The 14011-nt window shown below is 39.6% G+C and overlaps 1 protein-coding gene across 2 annotated transcripts; it reads right to left on the bottom strand.

Annotated features, from left to right (window-relative positions):
* Positions 1-224: 224 nt before the first annotated feature.
* On the bottom strand, positions 225-5731 carry LOC111254444 (trypsin-1-like). 2 transcript variants are annotated; one of them, XM_086975364.1, is made up of 7 exons: positions 5578-5731; positions 3796-3875; positions 2842-3159; positions 2126-2333; positions 898-1043; positions 629-778; positions 225-367 (listed from the first exon to the last, which is right to left on the bottom strand). In XM_086975364.1, coding segments are annotated over exons 1-7 (1011 nt in total). In that variant the 5' UTR covers positions 5579-5731; the 3' UTR covers positions 225-259. The 2 variants fall into 2 exon arrangements, with proteins under 2 accessions (XP_086831490.1, XP_022671047.1); XM_022815312.2 differs by lacking the exon at positions 5578-5731 and having other exon boundaries at positions 3796-4207.
* Positions 5732-14011: the final 8280 nt, after the last annotated feature.

Genomic DNA, 14011 nt, shown 5'->3' with positions numbered 1-14011 from the left:
AGGATGTATATAGTAAATAGGTACAAGATGACTTTTTTGGCTTTGTTTATTTCAAAGTGCTAAAGTAACGCTCTACTACTATCGCCTCATCTCATTTTCGCTGAGATTTTTATTTTATACTCTTGCTTTAAGTGTGATTAGTATAGTTGTTCATTGTCAAATAATGAAACTACTTCTAAACGTTATTTGAGATCAAGTTAATAATTATAAGTGAAAAAAGTATCTAAAGTTAGCACAAATGCAACATTTGCTCACTTTATTAATTCTTCACACTGCCGCGGACGATGGTACGGTTTTCGAAACTTCCAGAAATTGACCCGATTGCATTACCAATATGTGAGGCCATACTGAAAATAGATTCAGGAACCTGCAAATAAAAGCAATATATGTTGGGTTTACAACCTTTGTTTAGGGAGAGAACTAAGCTTTTTAGCGTTTCTGTAGAACGATATTGTGCTCACTAGGTTTATTAAGTGAAACTGTTAAAGTAGTGTTTTTTTTTCTGTCGGTTTTTTATAGTCTCGTCGCAATACATAATCTACAATCAGCAATGCGCATTGATATGATAAAGTACATTGACAAGCGGAGTAATCAACTACTGAGCAACAGAATAAAAATCTGCTCCCACCTGTTCTTGAATATTCGATAGAGGATCATTAATCGCAGGTAGTTGTTCCCAAATAAGACCTGTTATGCTTGTAGTAGTTAGGTAAGGTTCTGGTACCCTTGAAGCCATCTTTATCCTTATAAGAGTTTCGTCGTTTAGCGTTGAACGAATCTATGAGGAATAGAAGGAAGAACGAAACAATCATAATGATGATTATAACAGTATCTTCAGTTTCTGTTGCGCAACAACAACAAAACATAATTGTAAATAGAGTTGACGAAATAGAATACCTGCTCAAGATCCTTTGTACTACCAAATCCTTCAACGATATCCTCGATCCATGGAGTGAATGTGGTTGTGCGGGTGTAGACTCCTGGGGCTCCAATTCGCGCGCAACCTTCACCCCACGATACCACTCCGGCAAGGTAGCTGATCCCTACAAATAGCCACAGTAAAATGGACCACTCGATGTAACGATACTCCTCTATTCGCTCGCGGCAACCGACGAGTCGAAAAAAAAAAAAAGAACACTTACTGGTAGAAAAAATTAACAGAAAATGTTTTTGTGAGCCACTATGCTAATATTAATTACTATCGTCATATTCATGCCTGTACAGACCGAGCTATGGAAATTCGTCGTTGCAATGTAGCCGGATCTAAGAAGCGCAACTATAAAGTGCCTTCGTTATTGCCCTACCTAGTTTTAAAACTCTTACTAAACAAAATTGAGGTAATAGTGGATGAACGTCGTTTTACGAGCGTTTATATAGGCTGATTGTGTCGTTTGATCTTAGCATTTAATAATCCATCCTTATATATCTTGCTACGAGAAGAATATTGAGTAGGCATGACAAAAAAAAGAAGCAATCCAGACTCAAAATGCTTCAACTTGCTTCGTTTAACTTGAATATAATACGAAAGTCGGCTACACAAGGGCAAACATAAATTGATCTATAGACAAAAGTATATAAGTAGTCCAATATACACGTCCAAGACGTATCGACTGTATAACACTTAGGACAGCACCGAAATCTATGATGCGACCCTTTGCCATCCGTGCCTGGACGTATGAGCGCAAATGACTCTGTCGTAGACTAGAAGCACGCAATACGGCAAAGGCTCTGCAGATGGGAAAATTACGTGTAACCTTAACATTCGACCCCCTTTTATTTACAGATTACTGAAACCCAATGTGCAATCCAGCTGGCGAGAAACTCATCAATGATTATTCATTTGTCAGAAGGATATCCATACGCTGGCAGCGGGCAGACGCCGGCTAATATATCTAGTTTCTTATAATAGACTGTAAATGTTTCCCCAGTATAGCAGAGAACTTGACTAGCCTTTCGCTCATCAAAGCGTAGCTTAGCATTCTTTATAACTTTCCAAGTTGTTGAAATCATTTGCTAACGTACAAGTGTATAGTAGCGAAAAACATCCCCCTATGCATTTGACAACTGTGCCTACAAACAGTTACGGCACGGATTCGTCTGCAGTCAGAAATGTTTGTGTACCAACCTCCGTGTTTGATTACGGCGGGACCTCCTGAGTCCCCTTGGCATGAATCCTTTCCACCGCCCGGCTGCATTGCGCAAAACATCGAGGTGGCATTATACACGCCACGATAACGAGAAGCACACTGATCATTTGGGATTACTGGCACAGAGGTAAACATAAGATCTACTGTGGCCGAACCGTTTTCAGTGGCCCGTCCCCAGCCCGATATCTGTCGATGAAATGGCACAGCCATAACGTAATGAAACTACTCTGCTAATTTTACGTTCCTTCTAGTTAGTTTAGGTAGACTGAGAGCTAGCCAAAGAAATAAGAGTAGAAAAAAAAAAGGTATTCATATTTTTTTATCTGTTTTCTAATATGAGTGTATTTCTGACTCGATAACGTGAAGAGACACTACTAAGCAGATCTAGTTAATGCAGATATATTTTCACACTTTTATTCTAAAAACAATATAACTTCTCATGGTGAAGATAGATAGATAGATTTTTACTATGATAAAACTGTTTGTCGCTTTTATAAAGCATTGTTTAATAATGATAATAGCTAGGTAACTTTCTAGGGAAAATACTTGATAGGTCGTTTTTACCCTTGCAAAAAGTCTATGTGTACTTTTCCCATTTCTAATAGCGCCTATACTTCGACAGTATACTGTCGATTTGTTGAGTCCTCAAACGTGCCATTCTTCATTAATATGGACCTAACATGATAAGGATTACCTTTAGGTTACCCAGTGGTTCGTAACCAGGAGGAGGCAAACAGACGGGCACTGCCGTCTTTTCGTTCAGCGCGACCGATTGGGACAATCTGAGAAGTGCGATATCGTTTGAAAGTCCCAGATTTGGGTTCCAGTCGGGATGAATGTGAACACTCTTGACAGAAGATTCCTTCAACAAAAAGTCGTACTTCCCAAGAGAGCCATAACCGACCGTATAAACGAACGGAGTGTCCTGAACACAATGGGCTGCCGTGATGACGAAGTTCTCTGATAAAATTGACCCGCCGCAAATATGTCCGCCATGTTGCTGTAGTACCACCTAAAAATAAGCCAGCCATAGACATGCCGACTATGTAGAGGCTCTTAAATGAGTCAGTGTTTGTCTACGCACAACGGTTGTGTCAGGGCCAAAGCTTTTGCAATGGATAGTTTGAGCCATTCGAGTGCTATAGCATAGCTGGGCTAGGGTGATATAAGTAACGCTAGTAAGTTGACAGAAGTAGTATAACAGAGCAGAATAATGGCCACATCGAACGTTTATTTCATTGGAGGAAGGATGACGTGATAGTGCTAGCAAGCTATGCAGTGAGCATCTTTGGCAGTGAGGAAAGGACGAATTGGGTTTAGACGTTCACAGTCGCTAGAAGTAGGGTGCTATGGGACGCACTAAGTCATTATTATTTAGGTCATTCTGAAATCTCCATGTTACAACCTTAACGTTGTGTAACCACGAACCACGAACGACGAAAAACTTGAGATAAAACTATTTGGCTCGTATATAACGCAACACTAGAAAATCATTCCGTATATTCCGACCTCTATGTTTCGAATTTTACGTCCGGTATGGCCGTTAAACATTCCATAAAATGGTTGGCTTTCAGCACCAAGCGAAGTCTATGCCCGGTTCGAACCTAGATAACAGCAGGCGAATACGTTACGACCTGTGGTGACCTACCTGCCAAGGAAACTCCCCCAGTTGAGCCTTTTCTCCACCGACAATTTTGCCTCCACGATTTAATGAACGGCCGCATGTCACTAATGAATAAACAAATCCGAGACAAAAAGCCAGCACCATTAGGCTAAGGAGTGGTCTCATTTTGAATCGTCCTTGAGTGTGCTACAGGCAACGGATCAATCGTCGATATTTAAAAGATTGTTGAAGTATAATTTTGCATTTATAACGGTTAGGGATATTTTTACGATTCTCGAGTCAATCCTTTTCACTGTTTGCACTTGCTGTTATGCGCTCGGAGATTGCTCTCGCGAGCAGACCAGAAACAGGCCTTAATAGACGACCGGTATAAGTGGATTCTTGTAGGATACACCGTTCGCTGACACAACCCCTATGATAATCACGCAGCCGAACGTCGCAGGACGAAATGAATGAAAGTGAATACGGGCAAGTTACTGGCAAATTGAGGTAGAGCTCATCTTTTTTTTGGGACCTATTTATGGGATACTAATTTAGAAGAGACATAATCGAAAATCTACTGGCCTTACGTAACCATGTAAAATCGTGATGATAAATCGCTTATTGTTGTTCAGCACGGCAGCCTACGTTTGTATGATACCGTTTTACTGCTGTAGTTGCGCTAGACGAACGTCGTAACTTGTGAATAGTCTGCAAAATCGATCTAATAGGGAATTTCATTGTTTTAACGTTACTTGTTATAGATACTTCGGGCATGTATTCAGCAACAGCCAGCCACTCAGTTGGTTTACTATTGTTGTTGCTTAACCTAGGCGTTACTTTTGGTGGTTAGAAGGTTTACTTAATTTTAAGCCTCTATGTTTCGAGTTTCACGTCCGGTATCGCCGTTAAGCTTCTTATCGGATAGCCGGGTTCGAACCTACATCCCTATGCTTAGCGGGCAAATACGTTGCCCAGTAAGCTGTACCGGGGCAAATAACCCTTGTCTAGGAAAACTGATTTTTACATTGAATATCCAAGCCAGGGGCCATTCTGATATGCAATTTTTGTTTACATTATGTAGTAGCTAAAATTTCCAATGTGTAGAAGTAGAAGTATGCTCATTTCATAGCTCGAACGAACAGAATAGCCATATTACAAAATAATACTCCGGAATGGAGTGGCGCATAATCTTATGTCCATATATTAATATTACTACTTGGCCTTTGTTAGATAAACCTTCGAAACGTTTTCTTCGCATACGTTTCGAACAGCTATAGCCAAGGGGACAAGCAGTACAGTGCCCAGAAGACTGTTGCCGGTTTCAAGGATTACTCTTGGTTCTTTGCGCATTTGACGTAGTAAATAAAGGAGAGAAAAGTCCAGAAATTACTCTTGATAAAAAGTTCGGTTAAAGCATGATTTGCAAGATCCAACAGAACGCATGAGATCTACTCAATCGTTAGTCGCTAGGGGGAATAGTATTAAAATAATAATGAGTGACAGTTAGAAAAGACCGTCAAAGAAATGCAGTCAATAATAAAAGTATACGCGCGTCACTCCCACCGCCAAACTAACCGTAGTTTCGATCTTTCAAGATCAAAGTGAGGCTTTTCCATTAAAAGCCCGTTCCGTGCCTATTATCAACCTGATCCTCGTGCCGTCCTGTGTGCTACGAATAGCTCAACCAGCCCGAACTCAAAGCTATAGCGCCACCTCGTATTATTCATCCTTCTTCTATTCAATGCACTGCAAGTGCGATACGTACGAGGCGCCTGTTACGAAGAGATAATACCGCTAAATATAGGCATAAATATAGCTACTCACTGCCTGGATCCCGCTACGGTTGAGCAGAGGGCCAAAAGGTCTTCTCGGGTATTGCCGTACCAATATCGGCACGGCGTCCTACGTAGTGCTTACTGTAAGGGCACGTTTACACGTTAAATTTATTCATGCCGAGTAGAGTGATTTCGATCCTCAATGTGGAGTACGCTGTTAGGGGGTTGGCTGCTGTTGTAAATCATAGGAGACGGCAATAAAAAACAGAGGGAATATCGATAGCAATAGGAGCTGGGGTATGTCCAGGCTTACGTGGCGGCCGCAGCTGAAGAAGAGACAAAATGACTTATGACAGCAGATTAAGAAGCTTGATGTTTATGTTCAAGCTTGGGATTAACGATGCGAATGTATTCTTCAAGTCAATGGAATTAACCCTTTAACCTATAGATCCCGAATTTGAGTCAATGATCCAGAGTCAAAGTATCATTCATTGACGCGGATGAACAGTGTTTATATAAAAGATGAACGATTAAACGTTCTATGTTTTTACTTGAGACCGTTAGTCGTCACTGAGAGGTGACCTAGATCACCTATTTCTGCAATCACATGTAGAAACAAGTCAATGTTCTGTTCTTTTTATAACAAGCGCAATTGTATCCCCTATACCTGATACATGTTAAACATGTGGTATGTACGCGTAGCGATCTGGATGGCTAGGTTCTGGCTGGAAAAGCACAAATCGTTGGTTGAAACCTCTGCAACAGACACATACTACATGTTTACCACCCGTGTAAAGAATAAAAAAAAGTCCACTTTATTATGATATTGTATATCGTCTTTGTTCACAAATGAAATTATATACTTACTATTCTTTTACGTCCCATAGGTTGTCTAATCCAGTTCGGTATGGACAATTAAGGCTATATAAAAAACGGCCGAAAACATATCAACGTGTCTACATATATATATTTCAGTTTCAGATATTATTATACAATTTTTTAGTATTTTCACCAGAACAAAAAGAAATAGGAAAGAGCATCTAACCGCTATTAACAAAGATTGCGCCTCTGAACAATCTGTGGCGAAGCGAAGCCTTTCAATATGGCCCTATAGGTTGTTTCATCATGGTATCAGTTTAATAGGTCTACAGAATCTACAGGTTAGACAAACAAGCTTAAGAAACAAGCGTTGCACCACGGCGTCTTGGACTTCATTCTGTCGAAACTCATTTTAGTTCCACAATTATGTAGTATATCTATATAACGACAGTTCTCGTCAGCTGGAAATTAGAATCGTACTGCCGAACATTTACACTGTTCATAGCTAAACTCTAACCCACATTATATTTGATCCCATATGTGAAGATAAAGTTGTTAGTCATAGGTCAATAAAAACTCAGCTTTGCCCCGCCCAAATTTGCGTAGTTCTATCATTAAAAAGGGACTCCACGCATATCTCCGTCAAAACGGCTTAACAGGGAACTACATATCCGATTTTGCGGATAAGTATCTATATATCACTGAATTTCTCTTTTCAAATGTTGTGACATATCAGGGGTTCAACTCATAACAGGGTTCAACTTATAACTCTATATTTTTTTTTACTGAAAGTCTATGTTTTATTAATTATTATCATTAAGAACTAAGATTTTGAGCCAAGTCCCCTTACGGGATGACGCCACAGCTTACGAATACGAATTTCGCTGCGTCATCACGCGCACCGTTTCCACTCTTCTTCCAACGTACACATTTCGCATTCTGGAGGTGTACTCTAATAGACAAGCTATCTGAAATTTTCCCATACTCCACTAAATCCATATTGTATAGTTTATGGGCCTTTTTTTTTCGTTGCTTTTCGTAGAGAAAGCCGGAATAAATTGGCTTACACTTAAGCTTGTATCTAATCTCATTGAATTTACGATACAGTGCACTCAGAAATCTAGCGAGCCCAAACTTACTAGGAATTTCCACCGGAAGCTCATCATTGTGATACTTTCGGTGGCGAGTTTCGATGGGATCGGCATAATTTAAGGACTATTTCGACTTGTTCTTTCAGGATGTTGAACAGGAAGAAAAAGAAATGGTCCAAAGGACGAGCGCAGCATAAAAGAGCACTTGGAATAACTAGAATTAAACCGTGACGGTAGATGTCAAATTATCTCACAACCTACATCAGCAATCTGTTATGTGTACTACTTCCTGATGGCGATACATCGGAACCAGTGTTCTGTGGACTTCAAACCCGCGGCTATATTATCCAGATCTACGCTAAAGCTAACGAGTATTTCGTGCCATGAAGCGCTACAGGTAAAATATGGCCTCTCTATGGTTTCTCGTCACTTTCGGCCAACGTCACCACTGTGCGTAAAAAAAACGTGCGACACTGCGTGCCGTACTATAATTTGATACAGAACCGTCACGATCCCTTTGTGCTAAGGATGTCTAAAATCGACAATGGCCATTGCGGTATTCATGTAGACTAACGCGACAGGCTATTTTGGTCACTAATTTGGCCTTTTCAAGGTCCGATAAATACGCAGTGAATTCAAGCAATATGCCTTTTACTTTAGGTACAACGAGAATATATGATGGTTATGTGTTCGGTTATTGATATTGGACTAGTTGAGCGTTACATAATGCATTTGATACGAGCAATTGCCGTTTATAAGTTGACATTTGTATGTCAGTAAAGCACACCTTAACGTCTCCGAGCCTCCATACTTATTAAATAACAGGACAACTATCGATTTCGTCTGTTAGACCTGCATATTGAAACCTTACGATATGGGCGTCACAAAAGTGGATGAAATATATCTTGGCAACGAATGAACACTTGGGACTTCTGTGCTTTTGAGCACTCAGCAGATGCTGTACCTGTTAAGACAAACATAATTTTGATAAACTTACTAAGCTTAGTGGTAGGTTAACTCACAAATTCGACTCACTGGGTATTTTGCCGAGTTGGGTCTCTTGGCCAAACTCCCACACAGATCAGGCTATCTCATCAAGCGATTGAATAATTTGGTATTAAATAAATAAATAACGTTACCTTAGCTATTACCTTTAAAGCTTTATGTAGTTAATAACTTCTGTAAAAATTAACATTTCTTTGAAATGAACGGATCATTTGCTGCGTCACGATTGTCGTTGCGGTGAATAGGAGTATCAATAGAGACAATTTTCCCCTTTGCAATTCAAAAGGAATTTTATAAAAAAAAAAACGTTGGCGGAGGAGTTCAACGAAAAGGGAAGAGTAAAACAGCTCGTTTAATGATGCTCAAAAGCGTCTTTATATCATTTAGGTGCGGAGGCGAAAACAGACGCTAGAGGGTTATTCTGAGTCATATTTGGTATCTGAGATCTTAAATATTCAGAAATACGAGGTTTTCAATTAGTCGATTAGACAGAGGGTTCCACATGAGCGACTGTCGTAATCTACATTTTGACATAAAAGTTAGAAGCGAAACTTAGAACTGAGGCTTCTGAGTCGGGTTTGTCGTTATATGCAGTTGAACTGCGAGGCACATCGTGAGGGGTGGAGGGAAGAGGGTTGTGACAGAGCAATTGAAGGCAGAAGCGGAGTGCTTGCAACCGGTGGATATAAAGAAGAGCAAAGCCCGTAAGGGGATAACATGAAGAATTACGAAAATTACAAGGTGTTATTTTCATTTAAAGAAATAGGCCATCATTTCATGAAACTCCGAGTCGCTCGATTTCTAGGATTCTCGATTTCCAGCTAGGATCAGCCAACGACCATTTAAAACGGCACAACACGGTCGAGCCATTTTAAAGTACCGAACGTGTCGTCCAATAAACTAGTTAACACATTGTCAGATACGTACAAAATATACCTTATTAATTCAACGTAGAGTCAAAGTAGAACGAGTATACGTCGTTCAAATATTTCTGCGGAAAACAACATAATAACTGTAGAGCTAGGATTATCTTTTAGGCCTTTGTCCTTCTATGTACCAGCTTTGTTATTTGAAACGTTGCAAGGAATATATAAATGATTGAAGATTAGAGCTCAGTATATTGCCAGAAAATAAATACGAAAACTGATGGATTAACTTATTTATCGATGGGCAAATTCGAAGCGTTCTCAAATTATATACCGTTCGAAAACAAAATCGGGTAAATACTGTATTTGTATTAAGTCTGTCTACGGCTACGAGTTGACTGAGGGTCATTGGAAGATAATGAGTTTAGAAACAAAGATCTAGTTATCAATGTTCGGTGATTAAATTTGCTTTTTGGAGGTGAGAGTGCTGGTAGACTCGGCCAAAAATGCCTTTGGCTCGATAATAATTTGTTATTGATTCATCATAAAATCAGTCATCGTAAAGCAAAAATCGAAGAAGTTGAAGACTACAGAGGACGTGGTTATGTCTCACGCGAAAAAAAACGGGTTGCTATAATCCAGGAAGCTTTCGAGCGGAACAGAGTATAAACAATGCGCATTTCATGTGCTTGATGTGAAATTTCTCGAAATTTCCCTAAGAAATCGTAATAAAACCACTACTAAATAAAAGAAGCAAAAAATAAGTTCCTCGCTGATTGAGCCCAGGACAAGCGGACAGCCATTTTAGACTGAGTTTCCATAATTATTGCCGCTCGAAACATACTGTCGCCACGGACGTGGCCTGGACCAGCCTGTATCACCCGCCCGCAAAGCCCAAAATGCAGTGTCGAACAGGCGAGACAGCGACTTTAATGGCAGTGCCGGAGAAGCTTGCGGGTAGCTAATGCACATACTTACAATAGGTAGTGTGAGTTATCGCTCGAAAAAAGGTCAATGCTGCCAGAATTCGTGAGGAACCCCATGGATGTGTGCAGGGACAATTGACAATACTCAGTGTAGTTACTTGACGGCCCCACCGCCATGTTTCAGTCACGACCTGAATAAAGCAAAATGAAATCAATAAGATTAAACAGCGACCTTAGCTCCTATAATATTTGGTCCTAAGTCGATCTGATGTCGGTTGCTTCTATGTTTTAAAGGCTGCGATAAATGGCAAAATGTATTCTACTGATGATTCCTTCAAATAATGTATCTGATAATGAGTATAATTCATCAATATAAACCATGCAAATAACGAAAATATTGACAAATGACAGATGTCGTGCTTGGAAAGTCGATTTATAATGGCTACCCAATAACGGCAAGTTCGTTAAATTTTTTTTTACTTTACATTTAGAACTTATTATAATTTTATATGATTTAAACGTTATTACAAGTGTTTTAACTGGCTAAATAGTTCCGGACCGCTTGACAATAAAGCAGGATTTATGAATGACAAATAAAAAAAAAGCACAGTGGAGGCAGTAAAAGGAAGTGGGGTCGGGAGTTCCCAAATTGAGCGACGAGTCCACCGCAAGTTCTCAGAGCTTTTAGGATTTTTCGCTTGTATTCGAGAAATGTATCAGAGAATAAGCTATAAGATCTCTACAGTCTCGTCGGTGTCAGAAACCCAACAGGCTGACTATCACAACTCGGCAGTTAATGACAAATATTATTTAATATCATTATTGGCAATAAATGTTTAACATACAGCCGAGCAGAATGAGAGCGCTGTCTGACTCGTCAGTAGGAAGAGCGTAATCGGCAGCAGGACAGTGGTCTGGCGACCTAAACGTGTTAAAAGTTTCCGGCCTGATTGACGTGAGTAAGTCCAATCCGGCGACGCGAACATTGTCAAGATAAACGCCCAAACTGAAATCTAGTCGGGCTATGCCATAGAAGTCTATTGCTCTATTGGAATGAACCGTGATGTTAAATAAAATATCGAACGTGTCTATACGTTTATATATATATAAAATCAGGAGTTATAGATAACTCCTGATTTTGTAAAAGGTGTGAGTGATCTATCATTAAATGTTAATACGTGGATTGATAGGCTGATAACCCTTAATTTGTTTACTCAAATCGAAGTGTTTCTCCGTCAGGTAACATATTACTCCAAGAGGCCTTAGCGCTTAATAACTGGACAGATATTTATCTGGACATTTATTATATGGACAGATATTTAGACGGCAAGTTATCTCATTGGCATTCAAGTTGCTTCTTTGAATACAACTTCCTATCGCTGATTTACTCAATTACCACTACGGTATATTTGTTGATTAAATAGGTCTATAAGCGCCAATTAGTATTATCATTTGTGAGAAAAAAAAGCCTCATAAACTCACGATAATGCTTTTTCTGGCGACATTTAATTTGTGCTAATTTGTAAAAATACAAAGGAGTGTTTTTAGTTAAGCATCGAAATTAAAAGACCATATCGATGACGTAGACCGGTGCGGTAAATATAATAAAACGATTAAATTGTGACAAAATGTATGTTTTGCGGCTTGAGCTGCAATGAAAACTTCAGATTATTTTCGTTACGGAATATATTTTCTTAGATTTAGTATAGTTCGGACCATTGTGCCGGTAATCCTGCCTTGATTGTGGCATTCTAACTATAATGCGTAAACATTATTTGTTTTCCGGCTAATCCTAGAGTATATTGCAGACGCTAGAATAAATTACCAAATATATCGAATACCAATGAACCAATATCTGCTATTATCTATGTTCACTACTACTATCTACTTCAATACTCAGTATCTAAAGGCTTTGGCAGCTCTACTACAAGTCGCGCCAACAACTTATATACGTATATATAACTTTATTTAGTCACGTAACTTGTGCAGTAAGGACCAGAGCAGTGATAACGTCTTCAAATGAATTTTCCGACTCTATCCTTCTCTGGAATGACAGCGCATAGCATTGATAATGTGGATGCATAAGTTAACTAACTTAAGTGAATTGATTTTCTGTGGGGTCGAGCGAGGCTACAGGGGTCTCGCGATTGTCAGTAGTAATTACCACTTTGCAATACCTGCAGTGGCGCTCCGGAGTTAAGAGGAATCAAGGCAAAACCTATTTAGGATTTTCAAAGTTGCAGAAATCGCCAGTCATCTCCTGTATGGTTTCAATTAGCTGGCTATTTAGAAAGAAAAAAACACGTTTTACAATATCTGTCATAAACCATTGTAACGTATCAGTTCGGCTAGAACCTATTAACATTTGCTACAAGGTCGCATTTCCTATGATATCGGAAAATATACTGCATTTAAGATGTAAGTGTCTATAGTCGATGACCATAGAACGAACAGTATAGGCTGTTCGAACAAGCTCAGCCCAATTGAAGGTTTATAGTACAAAATTTGTCTATATTGCTGCAAAAAATTTATGCGTTTTGGAGTGGATCATAACGTTACGTTGATAGGAGTGAGGTGCAACACGGTGCTGACTATATCGCTTGTCTAAGTGGACTGATTATAGCTCCAAACGTTTCATTTTTATTTAGCACCATTCTATGCCGATCATCAAGCGTCAGAAAAGTTATCATCACATCGAAAACTATCCACATAGATATAACAAAGAGACGGAATAATACCACCAGGTTCTGTAAAAAAATAACAATACAACCCATTCCGAAAACGACCATTAAACCATTTAGCCTAATTACCCCAATATCGACAACAACAGAATGAAAGGCAAAACATTGAGCATAGATATTAAAAAAAAAACAACAGTAGAACGTAGCTATTCGAACGAAACCACCAAAAAAAGACCGGACCCATTTTCGTTACTGAAAAATGAACGAACCACCATTGGCGGTTACGGCTGTCTGACAGTTATAATACGGCACTCGCAGCGGTCCTCGCTGCGTGATAGAACAAGATCAACGCCTCGCGATGGACGGACTTCGCGCGAAACGCTGGGCTTCGGTGTCGACTCTGAAAAAAAAAGACCGTCAAGATAACAACAAGCTAAGGCGCTCCCATAAAGACAAAGTGCTCGACCGAGGTTTCATAGACTACCGCAGTATTACCACATTAACGCTAGCAGCACTGAAAGCCAACAACGGCGACAAGAATTACTACACGGGAGAATATTGCCATTGATAAAAGTGTAACAGGTTATCAGTGACGATTTATTGTTATACGTGGGCCTACTGTCGTATACGGCCGGTAATCACTGGCGCCTTCTTGAATGATATGGAACCAAACGTTTACTGACGCCGTAACATAGGTTATTGTTTACTGCGGTTAATTATTTGACACCTTCGAAAATGTTACTTATATATACAAATGCTAAAAACTCTAACGACGGCGACCGCTGTCTACCGCATGTCCATACAGCCATGTTATATTCATGTCACTTGTGTCCATGTAGACCCGCTCGTCTATAGAAATTTAATAGTCCATTGCCTAATAATGGGGATGCACAATGGAGCAGCAAACATTTATATTTATAGTAATATGTTTTTGTCAAGATACATGCGATAAATATTTACCTTGCAGAATAGACATGAAGAGATAAGTTATTCAGTGATATAAGGACGGTTACTTAATGACTCGTCCGACAACGAGTGAGCACGTCACCGCAAACGACGCGCTGTCTTGGGTAGGTGATCGGCAAGCTGACGACC

This window comes from Varroa destructor, unplaced genomic scaffold, assembly GCF_002443255.2.
Source record: "Varroa destructor unplaced genomic scaffold, Vdes_3.0 BEIS01000007.1, whole genome shotgun sequence".
NCBI classification, from domain to species: domain Eukaryota; kingdom Metazoa; phylum Arthropoda; class Arachnida; order Mesostigmata; family Varroidae; genus Varroa; species Varroa destructor.
Note: the sequence above shows the minus strand (reverse complement) of the source record. Positions and strands in the feature narration are given on the sequence as shown.

Bases quoted from the DNA above. Each gene is read 5' to 3' on its own strand.
- LOC111254444 (XM_022815312.2), bottom strand. From the start codon at position 3,936: ATGAGACCACTCCTTAGCCTAATGGTGCTGGCTTTTTGTCTCGGATTT. The intron at 3,160-3,795 runs GTAGGTCACCAC...GCTTATTTTTAG, and splicing joins TGGGGGAGTTTCCTTGGCAG to GTGGTACTACAGCAACATGG. The intron at 779-897 runs GTATTCTATTTC...TATTCCTCATAG, and splicing joins GTACAAAGGATCTTGAGCAG to ATTCGTTCAACGCTAAACGA.